This window comes from Protopterus annectens, chromosome 12.part0 (genome assembly GCF_019279795.1).
Source record: "Protopterus annectens isolate FY-2018-M chromosome 12.part0, PAN1.0, whole genome shotgun sequence".
NCBI lineage: Eukaryota > Metazoa > Chordata > Ceratodontiformes > Protopteridae > Protopterus > Protopterus annectens.
The window spans coordinates 314,488,868-314,507,893 of NC_056746.1; the positions used below are offsets into that span (position 1 = coordinate 314,488,868).

The window sequence follows — 19,026 nt, forward strand, 5'->3', positions numbered from 1 at the left end:
GTAATGCTTTGTGAAAGTACGGACAGAAGACAAAGTAGCTGCTTAGAATGTCTTTAGTAGTCACACCTCGCAGAAAGGCTGCAGAGGTAGAGACTGCTCTATAGAGTAGGTCCTAATACCCTGAGGGGGAACATTCCCATGCTGCAGGAAACAAAACTGAATACAATGAGCAATCCGTTTGAAGATGGTTTGTTTTGAAATAGCTTTACCCTTTGCCCCAGGAGCAAAACTAACCAACAACTGTTCAGATTTTCGAAAGGATTCAGTCCTAAGTAAAATCTCAGCTGTCTATGCACATCAAGAGAGTGCTGAGTCCTTTCCCTTTATTTTGGGGATTGTTGAAACATGTAGACAGGTGAATAGACTGGTTAAGGGTTAAACTGGAAACTACCTTAGGCATGAAGGAGGGATTAGTTCTCAGAGAAACTCGATCTGAGTGAAACATAATGAAAGGTTCTACTGTCATTAAGGCTTGCAGCTCAGATACCCTTCTAGCTGAAGTAATAGCTAAAGGGAAAGCAGTCTTCCCAGACAGAAACTTCAAATCTGCAGAGGCAGCTGGTTCAAAGGGAGGCAGAGTAAGTGTTTCCAGGACAAAATTAAGATCCCAAGCAGCAGTAGGAGCTCTTCTGGGAGGTCTAAGATTATTAGATCCCCTCAGGAACTGTTTCATCAAGGGGCGAGGAAAAATGGGTTGCTCAAAAGAACAATGAGCAGAAATTGCTGAAGCGTGAATCTTGATTGAAAAGTCCACCATTAAGCAGTCCTGCTAGGTAGTCAAGAATGAGGGAAAGAGAAGGATGAGAAGAGTCTTCTCCTTTAGCCAGCATCCAAGAGCAAAACCTCTTCCATTTATCTGCACAGGATTTTCTGGTGCTAGGCCTCCTGGCCTCATGAAGAACTTCGACCACCTGCTGGGAAAGATTTAAAGTATTAGCCAGGCAGTTAAATGCAGAGTTTGAAGATGAGGATGAAGGAACTTTCCCCCTCCCTGAACCAACAGATCTGGTACCAGGGAAAGATGCCAAGGCTGAGCCTGTGAAAGGCTGCAAAGGAAGGAATAGCAATGCTGTCTGGGCCAATCTAGTGCTATCAGAGTAGCCTTTGGTTTTTCATCCCTTATCTTTAGTAGCACTCTAGGAAGAAGAGGCAGAGGAGGGAATGCATAAACAGAGAGATGTGTCCATGGGAAGGACAACGCGTCAACCCTCCAAGCTTTGTTGTGAAACTCCCTGGTGCAGAAGGCTGGAAGGAGAGGATTGGTGTGAGAGGAGAAAAGATCCACTTGTGGGGTGCCCCAATGATGAGTGATGCGATGGAAAATGTCCTTGTTCAGTTGCCACTCGTGACGATCCAGAACATGTCTGCTCAAATGATCCGCCAAGGAGTTTAGCCTCCCTGGAAGATACTGGGCTATTAGATGTAAGCCCATGGATGCTGCTATGGACCACAGTCTCATGCTTTGTCTGCACAACGGGTAAGCGTGAGTCCCCCCTTGCTTGCTGATGTACCACATGACTGTGTTATTGTCTGCCCTGATCAGCAGAGTCTCAGGGTAGAGTAGGTCCTTGAAAGCCAGCAAGGCCTGCTGCACTGCCATCAATTAATTTAAGTTTATGTGCACATGAATCTGCTTGTTGCTCCAAGTCCCCTTGTATGCCCCTGACTTCCAGATAAGGCCCCCCCATGCAACATCTCAGGTGTCTGTGGTGAGAGTCTGGCTGGCAGGTGGTGGGTGGAAAGGCAGACCCTTGTTCTGAGAACAGGCTGTCGCCCACCAGAGGAACTCCATTTGTAGACAGGGAATCAGGGGAAGAATCAAATCTAAGTCCTGTGTGTGTGTTGACACCAAAGATTCTTGAGGTACCATTGAAGTTTTCTCATATGCAGCCTTGCATATGGGATCATCAAAATACATGAAGCCATGAACCCCAGTGCTTGCAGGAATTGCCTTGCAGAGAGCTGGGTCATGCTTGCCAAGTTCATGAAGTAAGCCGAAAGATATTCCTGCTTCTGTTGAGGGAGGAATAGCATCTGGGTGGCTGTATACAGACTCGCTCCCAGGAAAACTATCTCCCTTGTAGGAACCAACTTTGACTTCTTTTCATTGAGAGTGCAACCCAAAGAGAGTGTTCTTCATGAAATCCACATCCTTTTCTAGTTGTTCTGGGGAGTTTGCTTGAATGAGGCAGTTGTCCAGGTAAGGATAAATGTGAATGTTTCTCTGCCTGCAAAAAGCAATGGCTGGAGCCAGGCACTTGGTAAAAACTCTGGGAGCAGTAGATAAGCCAAAGGGCAGTGCAGAGAATTGAAAGTGTTGCTCCCCAGCCCTGAAGCGAAGGAACTGCCTGCAACTTTCCCTTATGGGGATGTGCAGATAAGCCTCCTTGACAGCCAAAGTTACTAGCGATGAATCCTTGCCCAGCATTGGTAGTAACTACTGAAGGGTGAGTATCTTGAATTTGGGAATCACCAGAAAAGTGTTTAGAATAGACAGATCCAGAATAGGGTGCCAGGTGCCCCCTTTCTTGAGTAACAGAAAAAGTCTTGAATAAAAACCTAGGCCTGCCTGATTTGCAGGAACTGGCTCTATAGCCCCCATAGTCAGTAAAGAAGAAATTTGAGTTTCTACCTCTGCCCTGAGAGTTCTGGGTATGTCTGGGTACCCTTGTAAAACAGGGAAGGTGTGAAAGTAAAACTTGTAACCTTGGTTTACTATATTGAGCACCCATTTGTCATCTGTGATGGTAGACCATACCTCTGCGAACCTGGCTAACCTTCCTCCCAAATGAAACCCAGGGCCCGCAGAGGTAGGCACAAGAAGGCCGGAGTCATTGAGAATGTTTGCTTTGGGAAGCTGGCTTTGAACTCCCCAATTTAGCAGAAGAAGAATGCCATTGCTTAGCCCTTTGAGGGGGCAGAAGCCAGCCCTCTGGAAGATCTGAAACCCCTAGGACTAGAGCGGCCCTGCTTGCCAGGATCAGGGAAAGACCAATTCTTGGAAGGATAATGCCTACTAAACCGAGGAGGCTGAACATGAAGGAAATCTTTTACAGCGTGCATAGATTTTACCTTATCCTCCAACTTCTTCAGTACCTCCTCAGCCTTATTACCAAAAATATTGTCCTTATGCAAAGGAACCTCCAGCAATTTAGACTCAACAGGTTCAGAAAGAGGCTGCTCCCTGAGCCAAGCATACCTTCCAATTACAGAACCAGTGACTGCCACTCTGCAGGAAGCCTCCAAAGTGTCAAAACCACAATGAAGTGAATGCTTATTAACTAAAGTAGCAGAATTCAGTAAGTCTTGTAAATCTTTTCTCCGTCATGGAAGGAATATCTCCAAGTTTATCCTTAATAGCCTCCAAAGAATGCTGATGATACTTAAGCATGTGAAAAAGACAATTCACGGATCTAATGGCAAGAGTTGCAGAGGTACAGACTTTTTTACCCCACCTGTCCAAGGCCCTAGACTCCTTATCAGAAGGCACAGGGTTTTTAGCAATAATAGGCTTAACACCCTTGGGGCCTTCAGAAATAATTTCTGGATCAGCAGTAGGGTTTTTAAAAAGGAATTGATGAGATTCAGGAACCCTATAATACCTATCAGGTTTTCTGGGGAAAGGAGGAACAGAATTAGGAGTTAAAGAATTTTCCATGAAAACATCATCCACAACTTCCAAAATTGGAGGTATAGCCAGAGACTTAAAGCTGTGGCAAATCCAAAAATTCCCAGATTCTTTTCTTAGACTGTGGAAAATCCTGACATTCCCATTTAAAATGCTCCCTAAGGGTATTCAAAGTATCCCCAAAGGAAAACTCCTCTGGAGGGGAGGCAGAAGGGATGGAGTCCTCAGCATCAGAATCCTCAAAGCCAGAAAAAAGTTGAGAATTTCCTTCTTCACCAGCAGACATACTGAAAATCTCAGAATCTGAGGGAGACAAAACATCAGGAGATAATTCCCTAGCCCTCTTTGAAGGGGGGATGAGACCCCCTAATCAAGGAGAGAAGATCACCAGCCATCTTTACCAACTGGGACTGAGGCACAGGAGAGGAGGCAGGCGCCTGTTTGTGAGTAGGTTTGCGGCTGGAAGGTTTACTAGCAATCCAGAGGGACTCGGGAGGCCTAGCAACTGCAGAAGTCTGAACTAAGGTAGTCGGTCTGGTTCTGGTCTCATGTCGAAAACAAGAGGCGTCAGAAGCCGGTGCCTGCAAAGCGACTCTGGACCCATCTGAGGTGGCAACAGGCGGAGGGTCTGAAGATGAAATAGCAGCCTGCGGCATGGAGGACTCCGTAAAGGTCTCGGCAGAGGCTTGTGGCTGAAAATCTGCAGACTGCTGGGGCTGCGAAAGCGCCTCACTGACTATCGCTGTGCTGACAACCAATTTCACTGGTGCATCATCAGCAGATTTAACCCTAGGCCTGTCACTGTCCATGTCTTTGTGTTTCTTAGGTATATCCGAAGTCGGGAGACCAGAAGACACCATACCAACGAACTTAGGCCAGACTCCAAAATGATTATACAAAATCTTAGCTCTACAGCGTATGGTACGTGGGTTAAAAGAAGCGCAGAGATCGCAGTTAGGGACGTCGTGCTCAAGTCCAAAACAAGTTGTACAATAGGAGTGGAAATCACGGTGTGGAATCTGTTTTCCACAGGCAAGACAGTTAGTAACTTTATCTGACATTCGTTAAAGCAAGAAGAGAGGATCCCCAACAGGATACTTATCTGAAGGCGTCTTCAACTTGGTAGTCGGAAAGCAAAATGAAGGTAAACGGCCGACCGGCACTAGTGCAAATTGCATCTGCTTTAGGCTCAGTGGCAAGAAAGACTGAGGAAATGGCGTCGGCTGCCTCCCTTTATACCTGACATTCTGACATCAGTTTTACAACCAGCAGCAGCCGACGTCATATACCAAAGACTCTGGTATTCGGGCCGACTGAGGGCTACCGGCAGCCAGATAACCCATATGTGAGGACTGCAACAGTGAAACACGAAGAACATCTAAATGTACAGGGTGTGATGGCCGAAGGAAAAATAGAAAAAGATCAACTCCTTTTAGGATCAGGAAGATGCAAGAGAAGAAACCCCACTCCTTTTCTGAGTATGGAATCGGTTTTGTCAGCCTTTCAGAAGTACAGTCACAGACTTTTCCTGGAGCTCTTTTAAAATGTATTTGTCTGATAACATGCCTCTCTCTGAATCAGATCTGGTGAAATACAGGATGTGCTTCAGTATAACCACATCCACAACCTTGTTGTCTTTTGTGATAGTTCTCTAAACCACTAAGAACTCAGATAACCAGCAACATTAGAAGTCATAGACCACAGTCAGGACTAGAACAACAGTGACAAGGTGCTTACTTAATTAGAAAGTAGAAGGCAAGACCATATAAGACTTAAGCTACTGAAGCTTCACCTATATTCAAGTAGATTTTAAACTGGCTGAGGCTTCAACCAGATAAAACAAGCCAGTTGATATTTCAGCTCAGTAGGATTTATTTTAAGCTCTTTTGCACTTCATCGGGGAAGGATTTTATATATATATATAGATATATATATATATATATATACACACACACACACACACACATATATATATATATATATATATATATATATACATTTATATTTATACAGTAACTCCAGATGGCACACCAACAACAAAAGATAAAATCATGTGCAAAGTGAATCAACTGCACAAGATCTGTTGGTGTGTGTACGTGTAATAATGATAAAGGAATTCAGCAAAAGGTAAATGAACACAATATTTTTGAAGTTAATCCAGTTTACTTTCAAAGAAGGTGGTAAATGGGCTTTTTTCCTCTTTTGGGTTTGGTTAGGTTCAAAAGAAGAGGAGAAGGTAGTTGGAGGGAGATCAAAAAGACCCAAAGCAGTAATGAGAGCTCCATAAAAACTCAATGTAGCAGTGACAGCACACTTTCCCATCAGAAGGTCATCAACAGCATACTAAGAGGCCTGGCTGAACAGCACTTCCCCTTGAGATAACGTTCATAAGTTCCTTGCAAAGGAAATATGACCTCAGCCATGCCATCACACACAAATATGAACTTTTGGCCTTAGTTACAACATCTGCAGTCAAAATTACAGAAGCCATGTGAAAGCCCACTAGTACAGTCTGCTGACAAGGTTTAAACAAGATCATTCCTGTGCCCCAATACATGGATGTACATACTCTTCCCTATGCCTAGGCATCAAAGAGGACTGAACATGAGGCAGGTAACTTGAACAGTACAGAGCTCTAACCTGAACAGTACAGAGCTCTAACCCAAAGAGCAGAGCCTTCACTTACCCAATACGTGACCTTGTAAGTAGTTTGGGGCAACTGAGAATTTGGGCTTAGCTTCAACGTTCTCCTGGACTGCATGCCTAATAAATACATATGAACTCAATACACTTTTTTACCACACCCACCTCAAAGTTTCTGACTCCTTGTCAGATGTCAGGTTAGCAAAATGCTATTGTCTCTGTGACTCATGATGGACTGAAGAGATCAAATATCAATTAGCTTGACAATGCTTGGCTAAGAACTTATTTAATACAGGTGAGGGCTACTTACGGGTGGCGGTCTTCTAGAAAACCGCCTCCAGGCTTCCAAAACAGCATTCCTGATGACTTGCATACAAGGGAAGATTAACTGTTTCTCTGGCTTCTAAAGAGACCCAGCAAAGCACTTCCAGGCAAAGGGGACAGGTCAATAAGACCAGCCAACACTGGATATCACAAGCCTTGAGGTATCACAAGGTGCTAAATAACAGCTGACACAGATCCAGCACAGGAGCATGTCTGCCAAAAGCAGCACATTAAGGAAACATACCTGCATCTGGTCCAGTGCTGGTACTGATATCAAGGAATATTCTCTAGAGTACAGACAAGTACTTACAACTCAACCTCCAATTAGAATTAAATATCTGCTTGGGATCTAGGCCATCAGCAGTGGGCCATCAGCAGTGACCGGTATTAGGAGTCGGACAGAACAAGCAACCTGTAATAAAGTTCTGAAAAGGTGGGTAGCCATCAGTGTGTCTCCCCCTAAGCTCTTCAGCATCTGCTGAAGTACCACTAATGACCAGAAGGCCATTTTATATATAGCCATATCTCCAGGAGAGTTGTTCAAACTTTGACCCTTGTGGCAAATATTCCAAACTAAACCTTGGCCTACATAATGGACCCTCCTGACAGTCTATGCAAGAGAAGTTCTCAGCTACAGCTATCTTTTTTGTCATAAAATAAGCCAAAAGTTTATCTGTACTCAGTGCTACACCTCTGACACCTGTACTAGTGGCCTGACGTCCTCCTCAGGACAAACCAGGCACTGCCATTGTATACTATGACTGGTTCTCCAATAGTGACATTGACACTTTGTGATTTTATACCCTGACATGTGAACACAGAAACTTTACTAATGAAAACTAAGATCACAACATGGACTTGGGGGGCTCTGGGATTAGGGACCATTATGCAGCTGGTCCATGGAGTCACAGCATGCACAGGAACTCAGTATCACACAAGTATTGGATCTTCCAAGAAAAAAATACAGAACCATAACTGGTGGAAATGATGAAACCAACTTTATCTGATGTCATTTAACTCTTTGGGCCTTTTCTCCCCGGGCCTCCCTGAAAATGGACATTTATTACGCAGTCAGGCTTCAACCTGTTAACACATGTCAATAAATAAATGATAAATGAAAGTCTACAACTCTGTTATTATATATGTGAAACAGGATACATTAACATTATATTGATTAAGGTATAAAGCTGAGTAAGTGTTCCTGTTGGAGGGAGCCTTTCAGCATCACAGGTTTGAATAGTGTATGTATGTGTCTGTGTGCGTACGTGTATGTGGCTGTGGTCACAGGTAGTTTTTTCACTGCTATGCAAATCTGATTTATTTTAGTGTTTTTCTACACTCTTTTCTGATGCTGCTGGTAAGCTATGCATTGTTAAAGTAACCCTTCATCACAGGAAGCACCACCCATATTTTATTATGACTCTGACAACTGGTGATGTGAAATTCAAGACACAATTTACTAGATGTGAGCAGCTTGTGCACAGACAAGTGGATGCTTGTAAATTGTAGACAGTCTTTGGGGGAAGTATTGTACAGTAACTCCCTGCATCCAGTCTTCGGTATGCGTTTTTAGTAAGTATCAGTCCTACATCATGGGGCACTATGTTTATGAACCATACTCCAAAATCACATCTCCATCATGTTTTACAACTGAGTAATGAGAAGACTTTACCTTTTGGCTTTTACAGATGGCTGTCTCTGACTAAGATGTGCTGTAGTCAACTCTAATGCTACTAAACATTTTCCTTCCCCAAATCCAGTCAAAATCCAATATTCTGTTTCTAATTTTGCCTCTGTGCTCCTTGTGCGAACAACTATTTTTAAGTTACTCATCACAGAATAATTTTAAATAACTGCTGGATTTTCCAGATACTAATCACTTACTGTGGCTTTCTTTGCTAAGATTCAAGATCAAATGGCATACTAAAGAACGTAGCTGAAGCCTACTTCACACGCCACCTAAAAGTAAGGTAAAATCAAAGGAACTAATCTTCAGTCTCAGCTGTCTAAGCTCTCTCACTCTCTCTTATGATGGAAGCACTGCCACTGCTAGAATATCCTACTGAAAAAACTGCTGTCGGAAACTGCATTCATTACAAGTACTCTTACTGAAATTCCGAGAGAACTGATGACCCACGTAATCATATGCTTTTTGTGAAGAAATTTTTTCATCACAAAAAATGGTTTCAAATATGACAGAAGTGAAATGACCTTATGATCTTTGAACAAAAAGTTGATGCCGTTATACAATTATTCAAGGGCTCTCGTACACGTGACTCGACATGTAAGAAAAGTCAATGCAACATTTGTTTTTCATTCGCGTACATACCAAAAACGAAACAAGCTCTAATCATGGAGGACATAAACTGGGCACTTTGCTCCTGATTTTGCTACTATGCCCAAACAAATATATGCTAAATTTTTCAACTTTTACAACACTAGCACTTTCTTAGTCTTTTCACATAAAAGAAAAAAAAAGAAAGAAAGAAAGACTTGGAAGGAAATCAAACAAAAAGATTATCCAAGACATACCTTAAGTTGACAAATACTTGTGTCACTTTGCCAAATCTTATCAACAGAAACATTTGCTTTCAAAAGTACTAACTTGCATAGCTTCATTTGCATTGTATGGTATTACATACACAGCAGATGTGGATATGAATTTGTCCCAAGTCTAGTTTCAAAAACTTTTTCCCAGCAAAGTTATCTGAAAATACCTATTAATATTTAGTGTAATGCTACTCAACTACAGCAGTAGATAAAATATTGCTGTGAGCTGTGATAACAGTATGGATTCTTAGCCAAAACCAGCTATTTTGTGTTACATAAACAAAACAAAGTTGGTGCTATACAATTCACATTGCACACCTTCCTTGCCAATCATCCAGACAGCACAGATCTAGCACAAAATTCAAGATCTTGACAAAGATAACCTAACAGCGACCAGGCAGATGATGTTTGATTCAAACTGCAATGTCAATAACTTAAAATATTTAATAGTTCAACCTTTGATAATATACATATCTCAACTTAATTATTAACAATATTATATGCGCATATCATAGAAAATGTTTTTCTGACCTTCTCTATTTTCCTTTATCAATATTATGTTCAACTGCCATTAGTATTTTATGTTCTGTTTCTTCTCTTTGGTTTTAACTTAATGTATGCAGATCATTGTAAAATAGCAGGAGAGGAATTTTGCACCTACATCAATTATACACTGTACCATACTGTCACACTTGAAAATCAAACACAGATTTATTGTAGAGTTTATACATGTGCAAACTACTGGTTTGAAAGTCCATCAACCCTTCTCTGTGCAATGTGCAGGATACTTTGCATGTCTTTGAATATTTAGGGTAACTGGTGCTTTTAACACTCATTTTTATCTTTTAGTTTTTTGGACTGAATGTTAATCGCCTGTGTATTTTAAACCAATCATACATTTTACTGATGCTTGGGATCTGCTTTAATCCTCCAGCTGCATTTACGCCATGAGGATAATTTGGATACCATGGGGAACTTGTACAGAGTGGGATGCACTGCATCATTTCATGCACAGAAGGAAGCTTACATTGTCATCTTTTTACTGCTGATTTACACAGTAGTTTGCGTTTTCTAAATAATAATGTGCACAGCATATATGAAATTTACCACAGTTCTCATACTAAAAGGCTGAAAATATACAGATATGTTTTATTAACACTGCAACTCAGTATACGTACTGTACATTTCTCCCACAACTGTCTAAGCCTGGATGCAGTGCTACTAATGTTTGGCTTTTTAGCTGCATCAGCAAAGTTTAGGTACATTTTATTACATCCAAAGTTTAACATTTTTCATGTTGATCAGACATGGATGTAAAACTGCTTTGTGCAACATATGGGATTTTTATACAATGATTTTGAGAGCTTTAAGTGCTACAAGAATTAACTAAAGGCAAGTGTAAATCTACATTTTATATTAATACATTTTAGCACAAAGCAAGTATAGCTGTGTTAAGTATTTACCATAACTGTAGATGTTCAAGTAGAGTCATTGCTGCACTGCTGACTTTTGATATTCTTGGCAGAAGTAACCCAAAGGCTGGCCAGAATACCAGAGCTTTCACCTTTCTTCACCTGGCCCAGAGGACTTCCTCCCCTTCAAACATCAGGAAAAAGAGGAAGAGTACATGGCCAGTTACATCTTCAGGCCTTTCTTGCCCCATACTCCAAGCTACAGTCATGTAGGATCTACAGCATGACCCGTCCAGTGCTGGCCCTATGCAGTGTCAAAAGGACACATATGAGTGGCATCGGTTAAACCAAATTTAAAAGCAGGTTGGGAAAAGGTGAACTAGGAAACTAGAGCAATTGAAGGCCATTGGTCTGGGGGGAGGACTGACAGTGCAAGCCGTGTAGCTACTCATATACTCACAATTATGGTAAATTCCTGGCACAACTATGCTAGCTCTATTTTAGTACTACTGCAGTACTAACTTGTGATGATTCCAAGACCCAACCAAAGAAGGGCTGTTTGTCTGAAACTCTGCAGGATGGCCAAGGCAAAACCTGCCTTGGTCACAAGTTGTGCCTAGGATAGGTGTAAAAAGATGATCAGATTGGTCACAGAAACTAATTCTAGACTGGATGTCAGTCAATCGCAGAAGACAGAAACACACACACACTTGCTCTCTCTTTCTCAAGGGCAATTTAGAATATTTGCTATTTGCTTTGTTCATGCTAAACTGAATCACTATGCTACGATTGATGTTTCTTCCATTTCTTTAAAACTGTGAAATGTAACCCAAAAGAGTAAAAAGTGAAAAAAATTCTGCAATCTGGCAAGCCCCCCCACACACACCATACCCTCTACTAATACATGCTAACTCCTTTGCTGCACAGCAGTGGAGAAAGAACAAAACTTTACTGCACTACACTCTGGTTCTGCACAATACAGGTCAAAGCAATTTCAACCAACTGCAATGAAAAAAAGCAGAATGAAAAGACACTTGCTGAAAATGCAAGCATACAACTGTAAGGCAGCTTGACAAATGCACGCACAGCATATTCTTGAGATGTGGGAGGACTCAAAAGTACCAGTGAAAAGTCACGCAAACAAGCAGACTACACAGACCCCTCAGTTACAAAATAAACTGAAGTATCAGAGTGCTACAACTCAAACATTAACTGCTGTATATTAAAATTCCTCAAAAAATATTAAAAAAAAACATTAATTGTTACATCAATGTGCTAAAAATTATTGAGCCAATTTCTGTACCACAGGCATACTTATCTGTCAGTTTTGTTTGGGATGTCACTGTAGTGCAAGAAAACGTTACTACTTACAAAACAATTACAAGTTATTCATTTTAGGAAAAACAATAAAATGTTAAAAGCATACGTAAAATAGATCAAAACTGTGAATAATTTACTGAAGACTAGTGATGCTGTCAAGTAACTGAGCTTCAAAGTGGCAAAAATAAATTAAGATGATATGAGTTACTATTTGTATTTAATGTAATGTATCAAACAATATTTAAGCAGCACCAGTGGCAGAAAGATAAATCCCTGCATTAAGTGTACGTTCAAGTACTGAAAACTTTAGGTCACATGAACTGATGGTAGTCCCCACATTCCATTCTGGTAGAGTGACAGCTGAACCATTCTGCACACTTTGCAGTTGCAGTACAATACTTTTCACCACCTCTGAATCCTTACAGAAGAGCCTCAGAACGTGCAAATTCCCTCAAGGCTACTATGTCTTTATGCAACATTTCAATTATGCCCATTCAAAGTTTTCAAATACCAGTTTAATTAAGAAGCCAAAAATGACTTTTGGGGGAATTAAATTATCCTCATACTCGCACCAAAAACAATTGATCACTATCTAACAAAAGTTGGGAATAGCACTGTTACAAAACAACTTTGTGTAAGAAATTAATCGGGGAAAATTAAAATGCAAGGCATCATTCTTACAGTTTATAAAAACATTTGATAAATCAGATTCAATGAAGGAAACAGAAATTCTCGCAGAGAGAAAGGCCAACCAGAGTTTTATTTCTTTCTTCTTTATGTTCAGTCTGACTACCGCCAAAAAGTGACTATAACAGGAAGGTAAAAACTTACGACAAAGAAAACAATGCACTATTCCATGATGCACATAAAATTGTATGCTTTATAACCAAGATGCTTACAGTTTTCAGATAAAACAAAGATAATATGCACTGCTGCCTAACTTAGGGGTGGCTACTATCACCAACCTACTGATAACACCTGTTGCCCCTTTTGGAGCATATGGTCAAAGCTAGCAAAGGCATCTGATGCAATTACAGTGCTTTCATGCTTTAAGAACCTTCGAGTAAAGAATGAAGTCTACAATCACAGGCAAGGTAAAAAAGTTACCATGCCATCATGATCAAGGTCTCCAAGCAAGGTAAGCACACCTATAAAAACACACACAGACTGCCTTCTAACAAGACAGTCTGGCTTACTACTATGTCTTTTAGGTAACAGAAGTTAAACCACATATAACATTATTACCCGAAACTCCCAAAGGCCTAAGCTTTGTTTCTTTAAGGAAAATGCCAAGCCTCAATGCTACTCTGTCCCATGTCAAAAAACAAGTAAAAGAAAACTGACAGCCACACAGCTACTTGTTCCTACTCTCAGTAACCTCTGAGAACTTCAACATGGACAAGGTGATACAGCTAGATGAAAAACAGCCCAATAGGTAAAAGAAATAATGGCAGAAAGGATCAAGCAGCTCCTGGTGTGCTATAAATTTATTTTAAACTTGTAGTAAAAGCATGCGTTTGACAAACAGAAGGAAAAAATATTGTACTTACTCCAGGTCCTTGAAATCTGGAAAGATGTACATGTGCCTAAAACTGTCTATTGCAATAACAGGACAGTCCGCTGGTGTCTTCTGTATATGAAGGAGTGGGTGCCTGAACTTATCACAGTCCGCATGTAAGAAGTTGATTGTCCCTATAAAAAACGTGAAACATTTAGACTCAACAGTACAAGCATGAAAATTAATAGACTTGCCTTACTGTGTACTTACAAAAACAGACTTGTATACTGTTCTCAGTAAGTCAAATAAATATACTCAGGATATTATAAACTAGTTACATATTACTAATGTCTACACTCACAAACACATACTGATAAGACAAACTGGCACACACAAGTGTAACATGTACCTCAGAAGTGCTACATACCATACATTTTAATTTTTAATAATTACTGAAGAAGTTCAGTACAGATTAAATAAAGTAGGCTACTTGTCAATCCTTATGAGAGTTAGTGGTGGTATACCACTCAACTCTGTACTGGGGCTAATTCTTTTTGGTCTACTCTTCTCAGCTATAAAAGTAGGAGATATGCTCTAGATAACAACCTAATGTGCAGATGACTGCACAGTAGACAATAAAAGTAACTTAAAAAGATTCTAAAGTGTTCCAAGATGGTCTGAAAATACATACCTGCTACAAGTGCAATGACTATCATCATATTTTTTTTAAAAAGGATATAAATTATCTTTACAAAAATAAATTATCAAATCATAAAGAAGATGCCATCATTAAATATCTAGGGACAATGGCACACAATGTTTACTCTGACCAAGATCTATCAACCAGTGTCAGAAATTAATATTCTGTAGCCCCTCTAATTATAAAGGATATGGCTAGTCACTCCATGAAAATTAATGTACTACTTCATAGCTCAGTAATTCATTAGTTACTGAACACAGTGATGCATTTTGTAGACTGCAAATAACCCACTTGAAAGAACAGGAAATGGTATCTCGACAAAGGACCATTTTCCTTGTATTTTAAGAAAGATGCGAGGGGCTAGTTCACAGCGAAACTAGATACTTGGCCACTTCACCATCAACTAAAAGAGATCCTCAATGGTTCAACAGCTCAATGCAATGCAGCAGTCTCTCTGGGGAGAGCTCCTGCCGGTATGTGGATGGCAGGGTACAGTATACTCAGAAAAAAAATCATCCACTAAAGAGTAGTTCAGTGAATTCTTCAATGATAGATTACCTATGGGCATTTCTGTGTGCAGAGGATCTCCTGAAAGATCCCAAGTAGTGTGTTTCCTTTTCATTCATCCCTAAATGATCAACTCTTCTAGAACAGACTCTCTCCATATTATTTCAATAATCTCAGTAAAGACAGTTTGTCCCTCAAAGCTGTGGCCTGAAAAGTTTGGTTGCATAAAAAGGGGCACACAGAGCAAGTCCTAATGAAGGTAAGTTAGCTCAAGGCAAAATGCGGATTTCAAATATTTGTTAGACTACTATGTGCCCAAAAGGGAAGTTATGAAACAAGGCCCCAATCATTGCCAAGTCAAACTCAGACAATGAATTACACAACAAAAAACTAAAAACTTAAAGGCAAAGAAATGGAACTAGAGATTAGTTGTTGAGACAATAATAATGTAAAGCAATTATCCACATTTACAAGGACAACACTAGTAAGTACTGACTTCAGAATTGAGAAGAAGAAATACAAAAGGAAAAGCATACTCTTTAATGAAGTTCTTTCATATCAATGAGAAGTAGTACTCTGGAAAAAAAAAGGAAGGCAGACCCAAAAGGACTACTGAGAAGTTTTAGTCAAGGGCTCCCCCTATGGGCAGGAAGACTGTTATAAAAGATGAATGTCTTATAAAATATGATGTTAGAGGAATACAGGCGCACAAAACCCATATGGGTACTGTGGGTGGCTCTGCAACCTTGGTAAATATAGGCGCCATAATTTTATTTTTAGATACTGTTCATTTTCAGACTGCTAGTTTTCAGAATTTGCAAGACCCATGTAAGTGTGGTCTCCCTTAGATGTAGATAAGAACTGCAGATTATTCATTTATGTACCTAAGCCTTTTTCTGGTGCTGAATAAGACAAATTATATCTTCAGGATCTGCCTTTACATTTTTAAATAAGTCGGGCCTAACAATGGGAACCTGGGAGAATCTATAATTTCTTTAAAGCATGCAACTAAATCAGGATGCTTATTAACAGCTGCTGCTAATCCCTGAATATATACCAATGAATGTATAGCCCAAGCATGAAGCACATTTTAAACAGAATCTCCAAAGAATCTGTGGTTGATTCTGAGCCACGTACCTTACTAATGTGAAGTATTCTCAACAAGTCAGCAAAGATCCAGCACTGGGGATCGAAATGGTATTGTAGCGGCAGGGATACATTCAGTGACAAACACTATGGTGGTGAATTTTCTGGTAATGGTATAACTACAATTTAAAACAAGGGAAAGTTTTACAATGTACTGCAATTTCTCCATCAGGGAATCTTTTTCCATTGGTGATTTTATTAGGACCACCTGAATGAACTCCTATGAAAGCAATGACTTATTTTGTAAAACAGGGCTATCCACAACCTGGAATGATGAAGGGGACTTGACTTTACCTTAATATTTAGCAGACCCAAAGTGATTTTATTCCACCTTTTGAAATGTCTCTTCCTTGCTGTGGGAAACTCCAAAGAGGAGTCACCACTGGACCCAGAATTTTACTTTTTCCTTCTCATTTGCCACTGTCTTTCTGCAACAAGCTTCTTTGTGCTCCTCTAGTTTCTCTGTCACACTACAATGATCTGTTTCAGCTTTAAATGTTTTCCCTTCCTTGACTTTTTTTCACATCAAGCTATCTTTCTCTCTCAAGTCTATGAAACTGTTTGTCAACTAAAATATTAACTTTTTCATTTAAAAATGCATTTGAAAACTATTTTTTCTTAACAGTGTTACTTAAGTGGTGCATGATTTTTTCTCTGCATGTTATAAAGTTTTTTCAGTTATTTAAATATAATGGAGATACTAATATAAATGGGTGCTTCTGTTTATTCTTTTTGTTTCTTTCTCCCTTCTCTTTCTCCTTGTTTAGTTTTAAGAAATGTAGGCACTGCAATGTTAAAAAGGGAGATCTGGTTGAAAGAGCATGACAAAAGAAAAATTAGTGTGCTTTTTCCCATTCTTGCATAGGGGAATGACTGCATTGGCTTTATACAGTAACAAGTTTTGACAGAAAGCAAGTAAATAGAAAATAATATTGAATATTATAAGGTCTTTTTTGTAGTAAACAGTCCTGTATCTGGTTCTCATCTCACTCGCAGACAATCTGATATAGAGAAATGGCTTGGAGAAAATATTTATTTTCTTTAATAAACATCTTTATTACATTATCACATATGACACAGGCACTCAAATTTACATAAATGAAAAACAAACACTGATGGCACTTAAGTTGCAAACATTACACATCAGCGACACCATTGAAACAACTGTAGTTGCAAACATTATACATCACTTATAATCTATCCAGTCACTGTCAGTTAAGCATTATATGGCTCATTCAAATCCTGCCTCTTAAACCTCATTCTTTCTCTGCATATATCGCTCCCACAATTCCCATTTTTCCTACGCAGTTTGCTCCTTCCCTTTTCTAAAGATCCCAATTCTAGTTGTTTAACCTCTGTTACCATATTCACTACTTCTAATAAAGTTGGTCTAGACTTTGATTTCCATTTTCTAGTAATTGCTTTTTTGGCAGCCACCATAATTAGACTCAACAAGGCTTTACTATGTCTAGGCAGTTCCAATTCTGTATCATAGCTCAAAAAAAACATCTCCCCAGTCAATTCAATCTGCTCACCCAGCATATTTGACAGAGCGGTCTGCAGGGAATCCCCAAAATCTGCCAGCTCACTACACTCCCAAAACAAAATATGTTCCCAGTCACCTCTTTCCTACCCATCACACCTCCAAAATTTGCTATTCACTTGAGGAAAAATTCTTTGGAGTCTACTTGGGGTATAACAACATCTATGTAAACACTTCCAGGCAAATATCCTAAATCTTCTAGACTTTGTTGCATATTTGGGGATACAATTCTTCTTCTAGCCACTGATCTAATTACACCTTGTTTCTTTTTCATTATATTACCTACAACCTTAACTTCCCCTCCTGCTTACCTGCTGGACTTATTATTGTTGTTTCTCCTGTTACGCAACCTATAACTACACTTTTTGTATATATAGCTATGTACTACTCCATTGAGTACATTATATTTTTCTTATCCATTGTATTCATAAAATTGTCTTGCTATGTAATATTGTTAATTTGTCTCTATTTGTATGTATTTATATGTCTGTTTGGGGCTTTTCCCCTCGGGTCTCCACTGAAAAAGGGTAAATTCTTACCCAGCTGGACCAACCCAGTTAACAAATGCGAAAACAATAAAAAAATAAATAAAATACACATATATCTCCCATTGTCTCTTTGTGAATTGCTTATACAATATCTCTTCCCAATCTTTTCTAAGCTCTTCTGATTCTTCCAAAAGAACAAAGTAGACCAGGATTACTCAGTTTGAGAGTTTTTCAGTGCAACAAAGTTAAGGGTCTTATACATAGCACAAGCAGAAAAGTATAATTTAAAGGGGAAAGGAGTGAAGATGATACAGGAAGGAAGCTCAAAAAATAAGGAGAGATTGGGATTTTGGATGCAGACTCTTAAGGAGAACAACAAAAATCATACAGACTATTATCATAAAATAGCTGGGAGTATTCTAAGAACTAAACCGGCAAGAGAATGGAAAAAAAGAGATTCTGCCGATAGAGATGACTGTGGTTAGGAATACAGATATAATAGGCAAGAGGGGGCTGGAATTTATTGGAGAAAACTGGCAAAGGAACCAAAGTACTGGCAGCAAATAACTAGAGAGGTAAAGGTAACAGAATGGGAAGAGGCAAATAATTTATTTGGACTGCAGGCTAAAAAGATTGCCTTCTATATCAATGATTGATATCAGAGTATAGGCAAAGAGAAAGAAATAGGGGAGTACTAAACAAAAGACCAGCACTGGTAGAGTTTTTAGTAGAATTTAGAACAGAAGCTGCCATTAAGAAAGGAATAATCAAGTACAGCATATAAGATATCGCATGGTAACTATAACAATCAGAGGAGGTAAGGAAGGACTCGGAAGAGAACTTAGGTAAGCAATTCACAAAGAAACAATGTGGGGATATATGTATGTCTCCCAAATATGCAACAAAATCCAGAAAATTTTGGAAATTTGCTTGGAAGTCCTTACATAGGTATATTTTTTTTAACCCTAAACAGACTTCAAATAATTTTTCCTCATGTAAGCAGCAAATGGTGGGAGGTGTGATGGGGCAGAAAGAGGTAACTGGGAACATATTTTCTGGGAGTGAAGGAGCTGGCAGACTTTAAAGATTCCCTGCAGACTGCTCTGTCAGAGATGCTGGGTGAGCAAGTTGGAGTGACTAGGGAAATGATTTTTTGAGCTACTATACAAACTTGTTAGCTGCCTAGACATAGTAAGGCCTTTCTGAGTCTAAGTATGACGGCTGCCAAAAAAGCAATTACTAGAAAATGGAAATCAAAGTCTAAAAA

General features: G+C 39.6%; 1 protein-coding gene across 1 annotated transcript in view; it reads right to left on the reverse strand.

Annotated features, from left to right (window-relative positions):
* ERP44 (endoplasmic reticulum protein 44) overlaps positions 1–19,026 on the reverse strand; it is an 866,037-nt gene that overhangs the window by 267,345 nt on the left and 579,666 nt on the right. The window contains exon 8 of the mRNA XM_044088913.1: positions 13,428–13,569. Within this exon, the coding sequence (XP_043944848.1) occupies positions 13,428–13,569 (142 nt within the window). The remainder of the gene's footprint in view (positions 1–13,427; positions 13,570–19,026) is intronic.